The sequence below is a fragment of the Kogia breviceps genome, chromosome 6 (assembly GCF_026419965.1).
Source record: "Kogia breviceps isolate mKogBre1 chromosome 6, mKogBre1 haplotype 1, whole genome shotgun sequence".
In the NCBI taxonomy this organism is placed as follows: Eukaryota; Metazoa; Chordata; class Mammalia; order Artiodactyla; family Physeteridae; genus Kogia; species Kogia breviceps.
The window spans coordinates 105,516,842-105,538,265 of NC_081315.1; the positions used below are offsets into that span (position 1 = coordinate 105,516,842).

The 21,424-nt window shown below is 40.3% G+C and overlaps 1 protein-coding gene and 1 long non-coding RNA gene across 5 annotated transcripts in view; one reads left to right on the plus strand and one right to left on the minus strand.

The window, feature by feature from the left end:
• The window catches only part of CC2D2A (coiled-coil and C2 domain containing 2A), a 136,590-nt gene that overhangs the window by 38,047 nt on the left and 77,119 nt on the right, over positions 1-21,424 (minus strand). For all 4 annotated transcript variants that reach the window (XM_067036370.1, XM_067036369.1, XM_067036372.1 and 1 more), the window contains 4 exons: positions 10,153-10,309; positions 7,965-8,112; positions 3,201-3,339; positions 377-580 (listed from right to left, as the gene is read on the minus strand). In XM_067036370.1, the coding sequence (XP_066892471.1) occupies positions 377-580; positions 3,201-3,339; positions 7,965-8,112; positions 10,153-10,309 (648 nt within the window). The remainder of the gene's footprint in view (positions 1-376; positions 581-3,200; positions 3,340-7,964; positions 8,113-10,152; positions 10,310-21,424) is intronic.
• The window catches only part of LOC136794392 (uncharacterized), a 45,495-nt gene that overhangs the window by 16,380 nt on the left and 7,691 nt on the right, over positions 1-21,424 (plus strand). Inside the window, exon 2 of the long non-coding RNA XR_010841115.1 lies at positions 19,437-19,530. This is a non-coding gene — a long non-coding RNA (uncharacterized lncRNA). The remainder of the gene's footprint in view (positions 1-19,436; positions 19,531-21,424) is intronic.

Genomic DNA, 21,424 nt, shown 5'->3' on the forward strand with positions numbered 1-21,424 from the left:
AAGGCTGCTCAAATCCTACCCACCTATTTTCCCTGCAGTGCTTGCCACCATGCTTTGTGCTTAGTAAATACTTACTGGATTAAAATGGCATTGAATTCCTGACTAAGGCACAACTTTGCCACATTAACACTTAAGAGACTCTTCAACCCTACAACTTTAGTTTTTCCTAGTTTAAATGTCATTATACTGAGACAAAGATATTATTTAAACATTGGATTCAAGGAGAATAAGGGGAAGGTTATGTAAAGTACTACAAAAGAGGAACCAATATTGCTACTGAGAACATAGCAACAACAACAAAATATATACATAATAGTATAATGGCAGAGCAGATATCTTATTATTTTATTAGTAATAAAATAAGGCAATTTCTCACCTGGAATACCTTTTCCATAATTTCTCGGTCATACATTGGAATTTGTTTATAATTTCGGAATTCTGGCACCTCTTGGCTTCTAAGACCAAGAAGCCTGAATCGTTTGGATCTGTTTAATTCCTCATCTGAAACAAAGTTAAATTCCTGTTGTAGCTGTTCCAGTCGAAAGAAATCAGGGATGTAGGATTCGCCACTGGTAGCAACCTATAAAAACCAAGAAATACAAAACTCTGGATAACAGGCAGATTTCACCCAAAGAAACTTGGCACTGAGCTTTTGGGAATGATGTTTTAACAGTTTTAGACAGAGAGACTTGAAACATCCATCATTTCATTTAAAGAGAAAATACACTAAAATATAATGGTAACGAGGCAGATGCTACTCTGCCTTTTATAGCTACTAATATTCATTTAGTAGCTATAAAAAGTATAATGGGGGCTTCCCTGGTGGCGCAGTGGTTGAGTCCGCCTGCCGATGCAGGGGACACGGGTTCATGCCCCAGTCCGGGAAGATCCCACATGCCGCGGAGCGGCTGGGCCCGTGAGCCATGGCCGCTGAGCCTGCGCGTCCGGAGCCTGTGCTCTGCAACGGGAGAGGCCACAACAGTGAGAGGCCCGCGTACCGCAAAAAAAAAAAAAAAAAAAAAAAAAAAAAAAAAAAAAAAAAAAAAAAAAGTATAATGAATCATTTTTCCAGAGAAATAGAAGTTAAAACGTTCATTTTTGTTACGTATGCTCGTCTAACAGTTGTCATGAAAATATACAGACTGAAAAATATGAGATTTATATCAGTGTATTAACAAGTGCCTACTACAAATAAGATTATTCATATACATAGTGTATATAAAGTGTATGTATTTTAAATGTATTTTTAAAAATATTTTTACACTTTAACATTTTAAAATATAACTTTTGGACTTTATTTATGCACAAATGTAGATAAAGGCCCTACAGTGGACTGATCAGCTTCGCTTGGCTCCACAGCCATGCTCTCCTGTCCCTGCACAGCACCTCATGGCCTTGGTCACTGAGAAAAGTGAACCAGAGATGGACCAAAGCACCAGCCTCCGATGCCCCTGTACCCTGGTATAGAAAGTGCGGCTTTAGCACCACTGAGAGACTAGCAGGTGTGGGCTGCAATCTGCCCTGGTATCTGCTTGCTCCTCTGCTGGGTGCTTTGCCAGCTGCAACCTCCTCCTGGGCAGATCTCTGCTTATCCTCAGGGAGCAGAGATCTGATGGAGCTGATGGGAAAGGTGATACTGCTGTGAAAATCCTGGTTCATATAAAAGAGGCCAGTCAGGAAGGCAAACTCTGTGTTTTGTCCTTCTATGGGAAGCAAATAGTTAAAAAGAAAAAAAAAAAAATGAAGGGGACATAGGCACTATATTATTGTCAGTTTAAAGCTAGTCATTGAAACATATCAATAATTTGAAAGCTTTATATGGAATAGGCTACACTTCAGGTAGTATGGCCTATTCTTTCTTTTTTTTTTAAGGTGGATATTTTCATTTTAATTAATAAAACAAAAATGAAACAATGAAGACAAATATTGGGACTTCACTCATTCACCAATTATGCAAGAAATGTTTTGGTTAAATAAGATAATTTATTCTTTCTAATAGTTCTCTAAGTATCAACATGCACTAAGTATCATGTTGGAAGGAGATTTTATGAAGATAAAAGTCAGAATAAACCGAAGCTTGCTTTGGGACTTATCTTAGAATCACTAGGGGAGAAATGAAAGTTTTCATCCTGGTTATAGTTACCCTACTGATGAACTCGAACTAAGAAACGTGATCACGGAATGTGTTGCTATGGCCACTTTCTGGATCATCTACTTGTTTATGAGGTTTCTGTGGGAATTATGAACTTGGGAGTAAAAGCAATTGTACTTGTTACCAAGAGAAATCATTTACTGATGACTAATGTTCCATTTTATTTACAAATTCACTGAAGAAAGAATTTTATTTTATTTTATTTTATTTTATTTTATTTTATTTTATTTTATTTTATTTTTTTTGCGGTATGCGGGCCTCTCACTGTTGTGGCCTCTCCCATTGCGGAGCACAGGCTCCGGACGCACAGGCTCAGCAGCCATGGCTCACGGGCTTAGTTGCTCCGCGGCATGTGGGATCTTCCCGGACCAGGGCACGAACCCGTGTCTCCTGCATCGGCAGGCGGATTCTCAACCACTGCGCCACCAGGGAAGCCCAAGAATTTTAAATGTTATGATAGATACAAGCAATTTATACCCAAAACACTTCAATGAAACCTAAAAGGTAATCTAATTAATCATCCAACAAGAAAACAAACAAAACCACCATTTCTGAAAATGCCCCATCAGCCCTTCAAGGTATGATGGAAAGAGCACAGGGCCTGAAATCACATCAACTTGGAGCCGTGTCCTTACCATCTGTGGGATGTGGACCAAGGAACCCCAAGTGTCTGGGTTCAGTGTCTCTCCACAGAAGGGGCAAATTGAAACCTTTCTTTAGGGGTTTTACAGAGGTTAGAGGTAAGAGTAACAGCAACAGCAGCAGCTGATGTTGACTGCACGCTGACCGTGTGGCCAGCTAGATGTTGATCCGCAGCAGACTGTGAGGACATCACAGGGCTTAGGGGCATGAGTGCTTGCCTTCATCACACAGCTAGTATGTACAGAGCTAAAATTTAAACCTGTCATTCAACCCAGGCTTCATGCTCTTAGACACTATTGCGCAGGAGAACATATGGGAAAGAAAATGTGTGTCAAGGCCCAGCCATTTCTGTTATTATCACACCAAGTGGAGAAGTGGTGTGTGTCCAGATCTCCTGCCACATTACCGAGATGAGCTGCATCAAAGGGGCATTGCTGGGGTCATTGGGGTCAAGCTTGGACTCGGCTGCCCACTTGGCCAATTTTTTCATGTCTGTCAGTCCTGATGTGCCAATAGATGAGATGGCATCTGCTCTCTTCAAAGCGCTGAAAATGAAAGTTGATTCCATGAGACCGACTTTATCACAGAGCAGTTTGCATTAAGACCACAAAATACCAGGGACAGCACTGCTTGAGGAGGCTATTCCCTATGAGAGAAAATCTGATCATAAGGAAGGACTTTTGACATTTTTCTTTACTTGATGGTTACTATTAAATATGTTATAAGCACAATAAAGAAGTCTGAATGGTGGGAGAAAGTATTTTCAAAGCACACATCTAATAAGGGGTTAATATCCAAAAAATATAAGGAACTCATACAACTCAGTAACAAGAAAACAAATAATCTAATTAAAATGGGCAAAGGATCTGAACTGACATTTTTCCAAAGAAGACGTACAAGTGGCCAACAGACACATGAAAAGATGCTCAACATTGCTAATCATCAGGGAAATGCAAATCAAAACTATAATGAAATATCACCTCACACCTGTCAGAATGGCTATAATCAAAAAGACAAGTGAAAACAAGTGTTTTCAAGGATATGAAAAAAAAGGTAGCCCCTTGTGCACTATTGGTGGGAATGGAAATTGGTGCAGCCACTATGAAAAACAGTATGGAGGCTCCTAAAGAAATGAAAAGTAGAACAACCATATAATCCAGCAATCCCACATCTGGGGATATATCCAAAGTAAACAAAATCAGTATTCTGAAGAGATATCTGCACTCCCATGTTTATTGCAGCATTATTTACAATAACTAAGACATGGAAACAACTTAAGTGTCCATCAATGGATGAATGGGTAAATAAAATATGATATATATGTATTATATATATATATATCATATATAGAATATTATTCAGCCGTAAAAGAAGGAAATCCTGTCATTTGAAACAACTGGATGGACCTTGAGGGCATTATACTAAGTGAGATGATCTCACTTCTATGTGGAATCTAAACAACACAAACTCATACAGACAGAGAATATATTGGTGGAGCCAGAGGTGATGGGGACAGAGAAATGGATGAAGCGACTCCAGAGTACAAACTTCCAGTTATACGATGAATAAGTTCTGGAAATCTAATGTACAGCATGGTGACTATAGTTAATAATACTCTATTGTATACTTGGAAATTGCTAAGATAGTAGATCTTAAAATTTCTCATCACAAGGAAAAAATTATAACTATGTGTGGTGATGGATGTGTTACCGAAACTTGTGATAATCATTTTGCAGTATGTACAAATACCGAATCATTATGTTGTACATCTTAAACTTATACAGTGCTATATGTCAGTTATATCTCAGTAAAACTGGGAGAGAAAAGAAGTATAAATAGAAGGAATGTAAATGTGACCCTGCATTCCTACAACTCTGCGCAGTACGTTAAAGTGTCCTGAGTCCCTGGATCTAGACTAGTGACAGGTGCTTCTGCATCTGGTGCAGGATGCCCAGAAGGCCTCATCTCCCAGATAACTAGGGACCACTTGTAGCTAAAATAAAAGAGAAAAAATAAACACTTATGCAACCAACTTAAGCACCAACTTTGGACATGACTGAGTTCCAAGGGGGCCAGTGTGGTCACCTTGGTTGAGTTGGGGCTTTAATTTATTTTATTTTTTTTGAATTTAATTTAATTTATTTTTTTATATAGCAGGTCCTTATTAGTCATCGATTTTATACACATCAGTGTAAGCATGTCAATCCCAATATACCAATTCATCACACCACCATCTCCACCCCCTGCCGCTTTTCCCCCCAGACAAACAAACGTATGTTTTTTCTCTACATCTGTGTCTCTATTTCTGCCCTTCCCGGTCATCTGTACCATTTTTCTAGGTTCCACATATATGCAATAATGTACAATATTTGTTTTTCTCTTTCTGACTTCCTTCACTCTGTATGACGGTCTCTAGATCCATCCACGTCTCTACAAATGATCCAATTTCATTCCTTTTTATGGCTGAGTAATAGTCCATTGTATCTATGTACCACATATTCTTTATCCATTCATCTGTCAATGGGCATTTAGGTTGCTTCCATGTCCTGGCTATTGTAAATAGTGCTGCAATGAACATTGAGGTGCATGTGTCTTTTTGAATTATGGTTTCCCTGGGTATATGCCCAGTAGTGGGATTGTTGGGTCATATGGTAGTTCTAGTTTTAGTTTTTTAAGGAACCTCCACACTGTTCTCCATAGAGGCTGTATCAATTTACATTCCCACCAACAGTGCAAGAGGGTTCCCTTTCTTCCACACCCTCTCCAGCATTGTTGCTTGTAGATTTTCCAGTGACGCCCATTCTAACTGGTGTGAGGTGATACCTCATGGTAGTTTTGACTTGCATTTCTCTAATAATTAGTGATGTTGAGCAGCTTTTCATGTGCTTCTTGGCCATCTGTATGTCTTCTTTGGAGAAATGTCTCTTTGGGTCTTCTGCCCATTTTTGGATTGGGTTGTTCATTTCTTTACTATTGAGCTGCATGAGCTGTTTATCTATTTTGGAGATTAATCCTGTCTGTTGATTTGTTTGCAAATATTTTCTCCCATTTTGAGGGTTGTCTTTTCGTCTTGTTTATGGTTTCCTTTGCTGTGCAAAAGCTTTTAAGTTTCATTCGGTCCCATTTGTTTATTTTTATTTCCATTACTCTAGGAGGTGGATCAAAAAAGATCTTGCTGTGATTTATGTCAAAGAGTGTTCTTCCTATGTTTTCCTGTAAGCGTTTTATAGGGTCCGGTCTTACATTTAGGTCTCTAATCCATTTTGAGTTTATTTTTGTGTATGGTGTTAGGGAGTGTTCTAATTTCATTCTTTTACATGTAGCTGTCCAGTTTTCCCAGCACCACTTATTGAAGAGACTGTCTTTTCTCCATTGTATATCCTTGCCTCCTTTGTCATAGATTAGTTGACCATAGGTGCGTGGGTTTATCTCTGGGCTTTCTATCCTGTTCCATTGATCTGTATTTCTGTTTTTGTGCCAGTATCATATTGTCTTGATTACTGTAGCTTTGAAGTATAGTCTGAAGTCAGGGAGTCTGATTCCTCTAGCTCCGTTTTTTTCCCTCAAGACTGCTTTGGCTATTCAGGGTCTTTTTGTCTCCATATAAATTTAAAAATTTTTTGTTCTAGTTCCATAAACAACACCATTGGTAATTTGATAAGGATTGCATTGAATCTGTAGATTGCTTTGGGTAGTATAGTCATTTTCACAATATTGATTCTTCCAATCCAAGAACATGGTATATCTCTCCATCTGTTGGTATGATCTTTAATTTCTTTCATCAATGTCTTATAGTTTTCTGCATACAGGTCTTTTGTCTCCTTAGGTAGGTTTATTCCTAGGTATTTTATTCTTTTTGTTGCAGTGGTAAATGGGAGTGTTTCCTTAATTTCTCTTTCAGATCTTTCATCATTAGTGTATAGGAATGCAAGAGATTTCTGTGCATTAACTTTGTCTCCTGCAACTTTACCAGATTCATTGATTAGCTCTAGTAGTTTTCTGGTGGCATCTTTTAGGATTCTCTATGTATAGTATCATGTCATCTGCAAACAGTGACAGTTTTACTTCTTCTTTTCCAATTTGTATTCCTTTTATTTTTTTTTCTTCTCTGATTGCCATGGCTAGGACTTCCAAAACTATGTTGAATAATAGTGGTGAGAGTGGACATCCGTGTCTTGTTCCTGATCTTAGAGGAAATGCTTTCAGTTTTTCACCGTTAAGAATGATGTTTGCTGTGGGTTTGTCGTATATGGCCTTTATTATGTTGACGTAGGTTCCCTCTATGAGTTGGGGCTTTATTAACAGGGCTGCATCTCTCATCACTCACACTGTTTTACCTCCTCTCCTGAGGAGCTGGAGCTTTCATCCCCAGGAAATTTCTACAGCATAAAACTCAATGAGACAAATGCAAAAGGCTTATATTCAAAGGCATAAACGAGCCTCCACTGGAAATGCTGCCAGCGTCCTGGCTGAGAAAGGCCTTGTTGTTTTTATCGCATGGATACAAGCATTTGCACTGGATGGAGAGGGTGTAAAGGGAACAAAACCAGCCCCATTCTGTTTTTCCACACGTTGAAAATGACAGTCTTTGACATGGGAAGTGTCTTCTTGGTGATCAAGATAAGTCCTTTTATTTTATGGAGGCAATTGAGACAACAGTGGTAAGATGATCCACTCAAGACACATCTATTAGGGAAGGACAGAAGCAAGACACAGTCCAGGCTGCCTGGACAGGCATCAACCACAATGAGAGAGGGCCCGTCCATCTGGAGTGAACTAGTGAGGCCCAGAGTCCCTTTCTGCTGTTCTGAGTATAAACCTAGGGCTAGCAATCAAGGAAGGGGACTGAGAATAGGGACTTTCATATAATCAGAAGGTTCTACACCAATCATCATTCACAATGAACCTTTACTGAGGGCCAAATATTGACATATACAGCTATGTGCTATGCATTTTCCCCTTTTGTGAAACTGGGAAAAGAATACTTCACAGTTAATTGGTGAAGATTAAATAAGGTAAAGTGCTTTACTGATAAAAAAAAAAAAAACCTGAAAATACTGGCACATAACAATAAAAGGAAAGAATGTGATATTGCAAGCTTTTTTCCCACTGGATATTGTTCAATGCCAATGCTGACACTGCTCATCAGCTTATTCTAGCCATACGTTACCTTCTAAATCCAATATTCTGCTGTGACAATGGAGGAATTAAAGGAATCCCATTTTCTCCAATGGCCCATGCCACACTGTTGGACACTTTCCCTGAGGTCATTAGAATCAGTTGATTGCTACCATCAGCTTCAAATGAGAAGGGTACTCCTGGGGAAACGGCAGATTAAATAGGATGTTGTTTAGAAAGAGGGAGTGAGCCCAGTACTAGTAAGAAAGCAGAAAGTAGACAAATGCAACTGAGTGGGTGGGAGTGGTGGAGATGGAACACATAATTCAAATCAACATCACTGAACTTCTTCAGGGAATGACGCTCACCATTGGCCACCTGGCTCTATCTCTTGACAGCAGAGTGTAGGCATTATAATAAATGATGCACTTTGGAGTGGGGCCAATTGCACGTATATTCTGGTTCTGCCACTTAACAGCTGTGTGGACAAATTACTTAACTTCTCTGAGCCTTGGTTTCATTGTGTATAAAATAGGGAACATAATAGTACCCCCTTTTATGGATTACTGCAAAGACATTCATTTATTCATTCATTCAGTAGATACTTCTTTGAGCTCCTACTTCATGCTGGCACTATTCTGGTCACAAAGATAGCAGTAAAGAAACAAAGCTGATAGGAATCTCTGTTCTCATGGAGTTTACGTTCAAGTAGGAGACACAGGTTATAAGCAAGATAGGTAAGAGACATGGGCAGTATGTTAGAGAGTGATAAATGCAAAAGAGAAACAAATTAGGGAAGGTGTATAGAAAATGTGTGTTTGGAGGAGGCAGGGGTTGAACTTTCAGACAGGGTGGCCGGGGAGGGCCCATGAGAAGTCACTTTTGAATAAAGCCCTGAAAAAAACTCAAGTGAGGCATGTAGGTATCTTGCGGAAGAGCGTTCTTGGCAGAAGGAACAAAGGCAAAGGCCCTAAGGTCAGAGCGCGCCTGGAATGAGGAGCAGCATGTTAAGTGAGGTAAAACTTGGAAAGACTCAGACACGCCCAGCAAACGCTGGCCACTCCACAGATGCTATTGCTCAGCTATTGTAGTGACCGTCAAGCCTCACCGATTTGGCCCTCACTGATTGGACATCAGTGATAAAAAATGTCTCAGTGCAGGGCATTTAATCAAGATGGTGAACACTCCATCTTGATCTTCAAAATAACCCTATGTGACATTAAGGGTGTTATTATTAGATCCATTTTATGAATGAGGAAGATGATATTCAAAGAGGTTACTTGATTACTAGGATCACATACCTTGTCAGTAGCAGAGCTGGAACTAAAAGCTTAAGCCTCCAGACTTTTAGACTGGTGATCAGTTTAGAGACTTAGAGAATTCTTGAAGATAAATTTCCAGATATGCTCTCATAATAAAAAATCACCAGGCACGTGAGGAAACAGAATCAGAATCAGACCAATAAGCAGATAGGTGTTGGAATGATCAGATACAGAATATTGAAAAACATTTTTATGTGTTTTAAAGAACAGATGAATGAGTGAATGAATAAAAGAAATGATTGAGAGTGTCTGAAAAGGATAAAACGTTGTCAGAACTGATTGTAAAAAACTAAATAGAATTTCTAGAGGTGAAGAACATAATCATTGAAACAAGAAACGCAGTGATGAGTTTCAATGACTGGCCACAGCCAAAAACTGAATTCATGATTTGGAAGACTGACTTAAAGAAATTGCACAGAATATAAAAGTGAAAAAAAGAGATGTCAAGTATATTAAAGAGAGGTTAAAAAACATGGTGGACAGAGTGAGACGGTCCATCATATATTTAATCAGAATTGTAGAAGGACATAAGAGAGAATATTATTAATAATCTCCCTATTATTTATTTCAAACTTTTCAACCTTACAAATAACACTGTGAGGTACATTTTTTTATGCACAAAGTTTTGTCTTCATTTCAAATTGTTTGCTTAGGAAAGATTCCTAGAAGTTGAATTAAGGTGTCAAAGGCAATCTAAAGGCCCTTAATTCACATGGTAAAACTACTTTACACTTGCATAGTTATATGAATTTTCTGGCCACCCATAGTATATAAAAATGACCTTGCCAAAAATTGTATATGATTATTGCTCTAATTTTTCTGATAACAATTTTATAATTGTCTGCTTATCTGATAAGTGAAAAAAAAGATATGTTCAAATTTGACCATGAATCCGTTAGCCATTGAGGCTTTCCATACCACTGCCGACTCCCTCGTGGTCCAGTGTCACATGCTGGTTACTGCTAAACTCCACTTCTTCAGTGGGAGCTCTTCCAGTGACAACAGTAGTTTCAGGAATAGGCAGAAACACTTCTGCTAGCAAGGTGGTACCACTGTGTCCAACTGTTTCATATACCTGAAATTGAGGAAGGGAAACAGCCAAATAAAAACAGCAATAAAGGGTGCTCACTCCCAGATAATGAGTACATTTTTCTGTGCTGGTCACTGTTCTAGTCAAGAGCACCCATCTCAGAGTGGAAAGTTGAGTTGTGTTGCTATGGTCTCCATGGAGACCAGGTTATACCCTATTTATGGTCACGTTGTTGGCACCCTGTCCTCTTGCCTGGCCTAATCTCCTGGGGTAGAGAGGTTAATCAAATTATCAGGTGACTGCAATTGTTTCTATGTCAAACTAATACACTGTAGTTTGGAGAATGGGCTTCCTCTTTCTCCTGGTTCAGATTATTTCAGAGAGAAACGCCATCAGGTTGAAAGGTGGGACAATATGGACATGCTACTAGATGGTTTATTATCTGCACCAACCTCAAAGTCAATAGGAAATGCACCATACCTAGAAGTACTCTAGGGTATCAGGTTCAAATCTGTTATTTGGTAAATCTCTCAAAGTTCTTTACTTCAAGACCTCATTTTATTTGTTAGTTGCTGAAATCCTATCCACCTTCTTCTCAGGCCTTCTCCCAAAATGGAGCTAACTTGACCACCTGTAGCTCTGATACTAATTACTGTGGTATGTCTTACTGTAATGCCATCACCATGAGATGAAGGACCCATTGCCAGGGCAACCACAGTTTATGAATATACAATACAGTCTCAGGAGGACCCTCTGCTTCCCTGTATTCTTGGTTCATTTCTTTTGTATTCTTCCCCTGTATTCTTGGGTCATTACTTTTGTGGTAAAAGATAAAATATTCCACCGCTCTGCTGGCTTCCTTTCTATGTTTTATTCTTTCTTCCCATGAGGCCTCTCTGGCTGGTACACATTTCTCTAAAATGCAGATTTTACTCTTTTATTTCTACAAATTAAGTACTCCTGTTTTTCTTCTTATGCAATAGAGTTCCCTCTGATTAATACTTTCCATTTACCACCTGCATGCACAAAAATGACACTACGGAGCCTCTCTGCCTACCCTCCCCGTATCACGGCATGTGATATGAATTCGTTTCCAAGGATAAGGATGAGGATGGATTTGTACTGGGCTGCTATCCTGGCTTCATCTCCCTGGTATCTACCAGCTCACATTTGCAAGATGGCTGATTGAGCTTTGAGGGGCTACTGGGGCAAAGACAAAGCAGAGACTGCATAGGAACTGAACTCAAAACCCCAGACTCAGTACCACTGTGAGGTATTCTAACAGGCTGGATGCACCAAGAAACACAATTTTCACAATGGTGAAACCATTGTGATTGTTCAGGGCTTACCTCTGCCTAATTCAGGGGCTCAGCAGAAAGCCCATGATTGGCACATTTAAGCCACGCTCTCCAAATTCATCTCTATCAGTAGATAGGTGATATTTTTTTTCCTTATTAAAAAGGTCTTTTAGGGAAAATTTCAAATATATGTAATCTTAGAAGAATAATATACCATGAACCCATCACCTACCTAGCTTCAATTACCATTAACTTATGGCCAATCTGGTTTTATCTACACTCTCAACCATTTGACTCTCCACCAGTATTTTGAACTCAGACATCATTTTACTGTAAATGTTTCAATATGTATCTCTAAAAGAGAAGGATATAAAAAGGCATAATTACAATACTATTATCACAGCAATTCCTTAATAATGTCAAATATCAGTAAGTTTCAAATGCTCTTTAGAGTCTCAAAAAATTACTTTGAATTAACATCACAATTTATTCTATACGTTACAATTGATTGGTATGTCCCTCAAGGCTCTATTAATTTATAGGTGATCCCCCTCTCTTTTTACATTTTTTAACACTTTTTCTCTATATTTTTATTGGCTCAGAACTCTAATGGAGAAAGGAGGGCCATTTTTTTTGCTTACCGCAACCTCTCATAAGAGCCTGCTGTTTTATAATATCACAAACCTTAAAGAACATGTAGCAGGTTGTTGTTTATTGCACAGGAGACCTTGGTTTGACCTGTTCACCGGCATCAAGTTTCAGTCTGAGAAAATGGTGGGTTTTTCTTTAAAATTTTTTGTACTTCCCCCCAAATTTTAATTCACTGAGACATTCCTTTGTATGAAGCTTTCTGTTATCTCGTTTAATCTTAACCACAATCCTATGAAGGGCGGTTTGTCGTTTGTTGTAAAGATTAAGCGAGATAACAGACCCACCAATTCTAGATTATGGATGTGTGTGGCTCGACAAAGGGGAGAAACTTTCCCTAGTCCTTCATCTCTTTTTTTTTTTTTTTTTTGTGGTATGCGGGCCTCACTGTTGTGGCCTCTCCCGTTGCGGAGCACAGGCTCCGGACGCGCAGGCTCAGCGGCCATGGCTCACGGGCCCAGCCGCTCCGCGGCATGTGGGATCTTCCCAGATCGGGGCACGAACCCATGTCCCTTACATCGGCAGGCGGATTCTCAACCACTGCGCCACCAGGGAAGCCCGTCCCTCATCTCTTAAGTCACAAAGCTGCAATTTGAATCTACAACTGTTTCCACTTTTTCTTACATCTTCCTCCTTGGTCAAGGAAAATCAGAAAGGTGATTAAACAATTAAGAAACCTTTTAAAGCTATAACCATGATCCATAAAGTATAATTACTTTAGATAGATTGGTGAGAAATAATGACTGAAAGATAATTTAAAATCTGAATGAAAGAACCACAAAACATGGAAGTGCTATGAAAACAATGGGTACAATCAAAGGTTAAAGGATCACCTTAGCGTGGGCCATCGTGATCAAAAGACCACCGAACTCTTCCTGTCTCTGACTTCCTCTCAGAATCTCAAGGGGCTTGGTCTCTCAGCAAGGCGAGGGTGCACTGCCCACTTCATGCAGGGGCTTTACCTCCCTGGAAGGTGCCCCTGCTGTACTGGACACTGAGTGAGACCTGCCACATGCCCACCCATACTTACTTAGGTGCCACCACCTTTCCCTGTGATTTCCCTGTGGGAATGCTTATCCCCTCTATTGAAATTCGTTCTTTATGCATCATTTGTCTTACTGGATGGTGAGATTCCTGAGAGTAGGGATCTTATTTGATTTCCCTTTGACTACTCAGTACCTACCATCTGTGAATTAATATATTTAGACGGGAGCAGGTTAACTGTTTGGTTTTTTTTTTTTCTGATTTTGTGGACAAAATTTATTTATTTATTTATTTTTACAGAACAGACTATTTAGAATGAGAACGAATCACAACACAGTATAAATTTTAAAAAGCTGACAAATGCTATAAACTCACAAAATCCAGAAAAATGACACTACAATCAACTTCAGAACATTTCATCACCCTGAAAAAACTCTCATACCTGCTAGCAATTATTTCCCTTTTCACCTCCCCTTCTGGACAGCCCTAGGCAACCACAAATATACTCTGTCTCTATAGATCTGCCTATTCTGGACATTTTAAGTAAATGGACTCATACACCTTGTGATTCTTTGTAAATGACTTCTTTCACTTAGCTTTCATCCTTAATGCTTTAAAGAATCAGCCATGTTGTACCATGTATCAGTACTTTGTTCTTTTTTTATTGCCAAATAATATTCCACTGTATGGCTATGTCACATTTTACTTGATGGGTATTTGGGTTGTTTCCAGGTTTTGACTATTATGAATAATGCTTGTATGAACGATCAACATCATTATCTGTCAAGGAAATGCAAAGCAAAACTACACTGAGATACTATTTCACACCTACAAGGAGGTCTGCAATCCAAAAGGCAAATGATAACAAGTGTTGGCAAGGATGTGGAGAAAAGGGAAACTCACACATTGCTGGTGGGAATGTAAAATAATGCAGCCACTTTGGAAAGCAATCTGCCAGTTCCTCAAAAGGTTAAACATAGAACTCTTAATAGAAGTAAGTTGTTAGATGATAAATCCGTGGAATGGAATTGTTTTCTTCTCTGAACAGCTGGTGACTTGGGTGTAGTATGGCTCTCAGATTTTTTTTTTACCTGACTTGTTTTACTCCCCACATGACTGTCAGCTCCTCCCACAGCCTGCGGAGGGCAGTGTGGTGGACAGGACAGGGCAGCCTTGTGGTTCAACTGGTCTGGGACTGAATCCTGACACTGCAACTTACTAGCTGTGCTGTGTGACCTTGGGCATGACAGTCCCCTCACTTTTGCTCTCACTGTAAAATGAGGATGTTACCCAAAGCTCAGCAGGAAGACACCGGTGCAGTTTAGCTGAGATGGATGCAAAGCCTCTTTCCCTCTGTATAAGCTCAATAAATGTTTTTTCCTTCTTTGTTTGGGCATACAATTGACAGCAAGCATGTGCTTTTTTTTTTTTTTTTTTTTTGCGGTACACGGGCCTGTCACTGTTGTGGCCTCTCCTGTTGCGGAGCACAGGTTCCGGATGCGCAGGCTCAGCAGCCATGGCTCACAGGCCCAGCCGCTCTGCGGCATGTGGGATCCTCCAGGACCGGGGCATGAACCCGTATCCCCTGCATCGGCAGGTGGACTCTCAACCACTGCACCACCAGGGAAGCCCTTCATGTGCATTTTTATAACACTTTGAAGTTTACAAAGGTCTTTCATAAACATGATTACATTTCCCAAATATCTCATTAAATCTTGTTGGCCAATTGATTTTATTAAGCTTTATGACAAAAGAATTTCTTTTATTTAACTTAAATTTTAACTTGTAAGAATGTCTTTTCTTTTTTAAAAAATTTTAAAATTTTTTTAAATTTTATTTTTATTTTTATTTTTATTTTTTAGAATGTCTTTTCAAGACACACTATTTTTTTTCAAGGAAGACATTAAGTTTCTGAGGCCTTATAGGAATTTTATGGCATATTCCATATTTATAATTAAATCATCTATATTTCTGGGAACCCAAAGGCAAGGAGGTGAATAACAAACTACATTAAGCCTTAAATGCTTTAAAAAAATAAGGAGCTAATAAAACCCTTCAAGTTAAGGCAATAGAAACCATACCAACAGTCAGAAAATACCATCTATGCTGTAAAATGCTTCACAAGATGACATAAATGCAGTATTTTGTATTTAGTTAAATCTTGCCTGACTTTGTGTCTCTCTTAACCACTCCTATGACTAATGAATTCCCAAACAGCCCAACACCCAGGACAACTAAATCAGGGTGTGAAACACATCTAAAAATAAAAACAAATCAAATATTTTTCAGAGTCCTTATATCCCCTTCCATAATAGAATTCAGTGTTTGTTTACTCAGCTGCACAGGACAAAGTTTCTATATTATCTGACTCCAGTGGCTTTGCAAAACATCCCTGCTAGACTTTAATAGTTTATCAAGTATTTTATTGTGGAAGAACCTTAAGAGATGCCTCTGAGCTTCTGTTTTGATTTTTAATTCCTTGTGGAAGTGCCTGTGTTGGTCACCACAGTTAATGATGGCCAATAAAACATGCAGTTATTACATAAAGGGCATTTCTGGTAGATGTCAATGGAAGGGTCTGTTTCCCGGTCTCCACAAAAACATTCCTGTCTAGTGTCTGAGAGGAAATGAATTGGAGAGTCTTGGTGCCCTGAGTCTGTAGGACAGAGGCAACTACAAACTCTGGGAGAATGGAGGGTTTGCTGATTGGGACTACTGTCTCAGAAGGTAATTATCAACTTTTTTTTTAAATAAGGAAAAATGGATACCATCCCACAAAGCCAAAAAAAAAAAAAAAAAATCCAAAAATTTCCTAAACTTTTTACTCTACTTTTTTAAGGTAGCCAGTTGATGTTAGTAAGCTTTGTAAAATAAGAATTTCTTTTATTTAAATTAAACTTTAACATGTAAGATCTGTCTTTTCAAGATACCCTAATTTTTAAAATAGCAGTTCTATTTAATGCTAGGATGAAATGCTATTTTTTAAAATCAGAAAATGGGCACTTTGGGCTTTATAGGTATTTCCAAATCACTTTTTGTATAATTAAGTTTAATTTTCATTTTCTTTCTAAGTCAGGGGTTCTCAACCTCAGCACTGTTGACATTTGGGGCTGAACAATTCTTTGTTGCAGTATACTGTCCTGTACATTGTAAGATGTTTAGCAGCATCCCTGGCCTCCACTTATTAGAGGTGCCAGTAGTTCCTCACCACTTGTGATCATTAAAATGTCTCCAGACATTGCCAAAAGGCCTCCCCGCCCCGGGGCGGGCAACATAATCTCCATTGAGAAGCACTGCTCTAAGCAAAATGAGTGTTTGTGTGTGTGTGTTTGAAGGTGGAACGTTAATGAAGAAACAAGACAGGAAATATAATTTATGTTCAACTGTTCAAAAATTCCTGTTGTATAAAGCAAGGCAGCATTGAATTCAGAATAGCAATTAGATCAACTGCTACCAAATTGGAACTATTTATGTGATTCTTATTAACTTCTCCTGCATTTGGAATGGTGTTTGCTTTAACTCAACACTCTGGTGCAAATTTACCTGCTAACAGTATTTAGAACTGTATAGATAAGACAAACCTTAGAAATGTAGGGGCATTAAGTTTAGATAAAAAAGAATCCATCGTGAGGTAGTTTATACCGCATGGTCTTAAATCATGTTTCTCTTATTTTAAAACCTAAACAAAACACAGCAAAACAAAACACAGCAGTTTCATATTTTGCACATGGTAGTGTTGGATTTGGTATAAGTGGCTTGCCCTGTAATCCCAGCCACCGGTGATGTTATCGTCCAGTCTGTTAATTGTCTCTTGGTTGATGTCCCCATTTCCCTTCAATGTTGGATCAAACCTTCCTTACTCTTGTGCCCACAGACTCTCTTCCTTCACTGAAAAGGCTGTGGGCATTGGAGGTAAACCCCTTTACGGCCAGCCCTCCACCCCCTCCCTTGTGTCATCACTCTTGACTCAAAGGACCATGCTATTCTGTCTTGATCCCACCCCTCCCAGTATCCTGTGGCATTCCTTCCCTCAACACTCCCACCCTCTTTCCTTCCTTTCTCCCACCCACTCCCCCTACAACTTTCCTTTTTATTTTCCAAGTCATCAATCTTTTCTGGACTGGCTGCTTTTCCCACAGCAGACAAATGTGCTCCAGTCAACTACACCCTGAAGTAAACCATGGTCCCCTTTCAGACCCCTGATCCATTTCCCTCCTTCCTTTCCCTGCCAAGCTTCTGGGAGGGAGTCTCCTTTTGGTATCTTTATTTTCTCTCCCCCTGTCCAGTGAGCTACAGGAGGGTTATCAAGGACACTTCTCCAAATAGGATTGGTTTTCCCACTTGGAGAGTACAATTCTGCAGAAGAGCCAGAGAAATCAGGAGAGGCTCTGGGAAGGGAAACTCGAGTTATTGCCAACTTGTTTAAAAGGAAAAGTTCCCTATCTCAATCTGCATGCCAGGAATATGAAAGCTCAACAGGATTGCTTCATAAGGAAAAAATAATAATGCTAAGATATTTCAAAGCCACCCAGCAGTATTACACAACAGCTGTTAGTTTTGGGGAGTCAAGAAGATGAATATGGGGTGATATTATAGATGTGAATGATAAGGAAGTGAAGATCATTATCACAAAGCTTTTTTATTTCTAAATCAAACTTCATTTTTGTGAAACACCACCAAGCATTTATTTTGGAATGACCTCAGAAGCCAGACCTTTTCAAGACCTTTCTGGAAGGGTTCTGGTCCCATTCCAGCTCCCATCCTGTGAAGTCCCATCTCACCCTTCCCTTGGGGCCAACTTTGATTCCTTTTTTTTTTTTACTCCCTCTAGTCAAACCATCATCAAGTCCTGTCAATCCTTCTTTCAAGGCTGCAGTGTTGCTCTAATTAATTCCTTCCTTCCATTTCCGCTGTGAGGCCCAACCCCATCCCCTCCCTCTGGCTTTCTGGGCCAGCCTGTGGACTTATCTTCTGCTTTGTAGGGCTGCCCTGGCATTCCTATCTCAAGCCTGGCTGGGAAACACTGAGCCTTGTGGTTCAAAACATGCAAGAAGTCAGACATCACAATCAACACTGTTCCCTTCAACAGTCCTGTGTATCGTACTGCGCTGAGCGTCGCTTCTTTGTAGTTGTCTCTCTCGCATCTCCTAGCTGGATTTAAAGCTCCCTGAGACAGGGCCGTGTATACCTCCCTTTATACATGGCTTCCAATGCTCCACTACACTCCTGGCTCAGCATCAGACCCTCAGCTGGCTTCAACAATTAAGCAACATTCAGGGCTTGGTTGTTGAGTCATCAACTGATGCATTATAGTTCTGACAATCTTGGAACATTTTCTGAAACACATTACCCTCTAAAGAAATCTGATAGCACTGGCATAAACAGATGCATTTAAGGTGATTTTTCTTATCCTCCTGAAGTTGCCAGTAATCCTTGAACCTTCCCTAATTCAAAACTTGCAGTTATATGGAAAATTTCCAAATGGCACAGTACTATTCCTAGACAGTCAAAATACAATATCCTCTAAATTAATTCCATCTATAACCACTACTCAATTATAAAAAATTAGGCCATTGAGCCATTATGATATGTAATTTGATCAGTTATCAAATCTTTATGGATAGTTTAAGAACTTACCCAAGACTCCTTTAATTTGTAATTTTTTAAAGAAGACATGATTCAGCTCTTAGGGCCAAGATAATAGCTTACAAGTATATTCTTAATATTGTAGGATAAAGATTGGTATTTTTATTTAAAAATTCATTTCATAATATTTTAGAGAATACCCTTTTCACATTACTTTAAAAAATTGTTTTGATTGTAACATCCATAGCAAGTTAATATTCAAGAGAGTCAATGGGAGATAGTATAGGAGGCTTCCTTTATGTTTTAGAATATATGTGAAATAAAGTCTTGGTACATTAGTAGAAGGTGGAGGATGTCTTTCCTACATGGTAATTCAGAACATTTAGAATGGCCCAGAGTGGGGGAGGGTTTCACAGACCGGCCAGGTGGTCTGAGCTCTCACCAACCAACAGGGACGCAGGCCGGACACGCGGATGCCAGGGCCTTCTCTCCTGTCCTTCGCACTAGCTTCAGTGTGGCAGGGTCTCTTTCCGAGGCCCCCAGTCCTTCCTACCTGCCATGTTCTGTCTGCTGCTCTCCCCGGCCTCCCTCTAGCTCTCTATCTGATCTTCTCACGTGAATCTCGGTCTTCCTCATCATCAGTATTTCCTCTGCAGGGGAGGAAGGGGAGGAGTCGTCAAGGGTGAATCTCAAACAAGGGGCAAACTCTGCGTGGCTGGAAATCTTTGCTCTTCTGTGGATGTGGAACAGGTAAGACTCTTACGGGCCCCCAGCAACCTCTCATGGTGAAGGGCAGGTGACAGCAAAGCATCGAGCTGGCTTTTGGAGTTTGTGTTTGTTTACTTTCTCCATCAAGTTTTATTCTTCACTTAGGCAGTTTTCCCTGTGCAGTTAAGTCTTGCTTTAAACTGTAGCTTAAGCACACGCAGGTGTGCAGGCCCACGGCAGGAGGGTTCATGTGGGAAGCAGTAAAGGTGTGGGGCTTCAGAAGCAGCAGGGTGTGACCCTCCGCCCAAAGGCATTTGGATTTTAAATGTTCCAAAGCCCTTCGCCATGCAAACAGAAAGACACTGCCTTCAGGCTCTGCACTGCAGAGAATCTTTGGCTACGAAAGGCCTCTCTGGGGCTTCCCTGGTGGCGCAGTGGTTGAGAGGCCGCCTGCCGATGCAGGGGACATGGGTTCATGCCCCGGTCCGGGAAGATCCCACATACCGCGGAGCGGCTGGGCCCGTGAGCCATGGCCGCTGAGCCTGCGCGTCCGGAGCCTGTGCTCCGCAACGGGAGAGGCCACAACAGTGAGAGGCCCGCGTACCGAAAAAAAAAAAAACAAAACAAAACTTTGCTAAGAGGACGGAGGAAGAGGAGCCCTCCACGTAGGCAGTCAGGCTCAGCAGGGGCTCCAGAGGAGAGGGGATAGACAGTCGGCGTGGACCTGGCACCATGGGCAGGGCTGTTAGTACCAGGCAAACCCACCAGCCATCCACCTGGAGGTGCCCTCGGCTTCCCTTCCCAGTGCAGAGCTGGGTGACTCTCTGCTCTCACCTTCAGGCACTATCACCCCATCATGCAGAAATGTAGAGATTATTTTCCCAAGGATATTCATAGGGAATTTTCAGGCTTAAGAAAAACTCACATTTTCACCAAACCTACGCATTCAATCCCCTTTCTCATATCATTCTTTACTTTAACAAAATCTCCTTACTTTCTCCCCTCACCCATATTAAGTTGAGCAGCAAAGTAAGTTCGTTCTGTTTTTCTTAAGTTCCCAAATACATAGACATTTTCTTAAAAATCAGATGGGTTTTTGCAGAATTATATGAGTGACTGGACTAAACCTAGCACTAAACTTTCCAGAAAAATTTTTCAATTTTGTAGCTATCAATGCTGTTATGAGCACAGCAAAGCAATTTGGCCTGAGTCATGATGCTAGGTGCTTTGTACATGAGGATCACCCTCAGCCCTCACCACCCCCAGATCAGGGATGAAGGGAGAAGGACAAAATTGCTACAGTCTCTGGAAAGCCCCAAACCCAGGTGGTTGACCTTGGGCGCCCAGTGCTGACCCGTTCAGGGTCACTGTCTCATTTCCTGGCATCCCTACTTCATTCTGAGCATTTCTACTGTGCTTCCTTCCCACTGTCAAAATAACCCCCTATCTTAGCTGTTTGAAACTTCCTCTACCAGGTTTAGAAGGTTTTCAACTACCTGAGTCTAGACAGGGGTTGATATTCAAAACGTTGAACAGTACTCACAGCCAGGTAGGTGCTAACCAATCGCAAGAGCTGTTACCGTACAAGGGAACAGGGTCCTGGAGGCATTAACCTTGTTCTGACATATCCTTTAACTGGTCCCTTGTAAGAAGGTCCAGAGGGTCTTGGAAGTGGGGTCTATGTGGCCAGGGTGGTATTTTGGGGGTCCAGGATGGAAACACTTTGCTATTCAGTAGAGAAGTATTTAAATATTTTAATAATTACGTAGCTGTAATTGTATCTGCAGACTTAATGTCAGTTACAATCAGTAGGTAGTGGCAGCCTGGAGTACAGTGTTGAGAAGGATTCTGAAGTTATATCCAGGCTCAGTGGGGGAAAATAGGCATGATCAATTGTCATTTCTGGCAAGGGTGGTGGATAAGAATGAGAAATTTC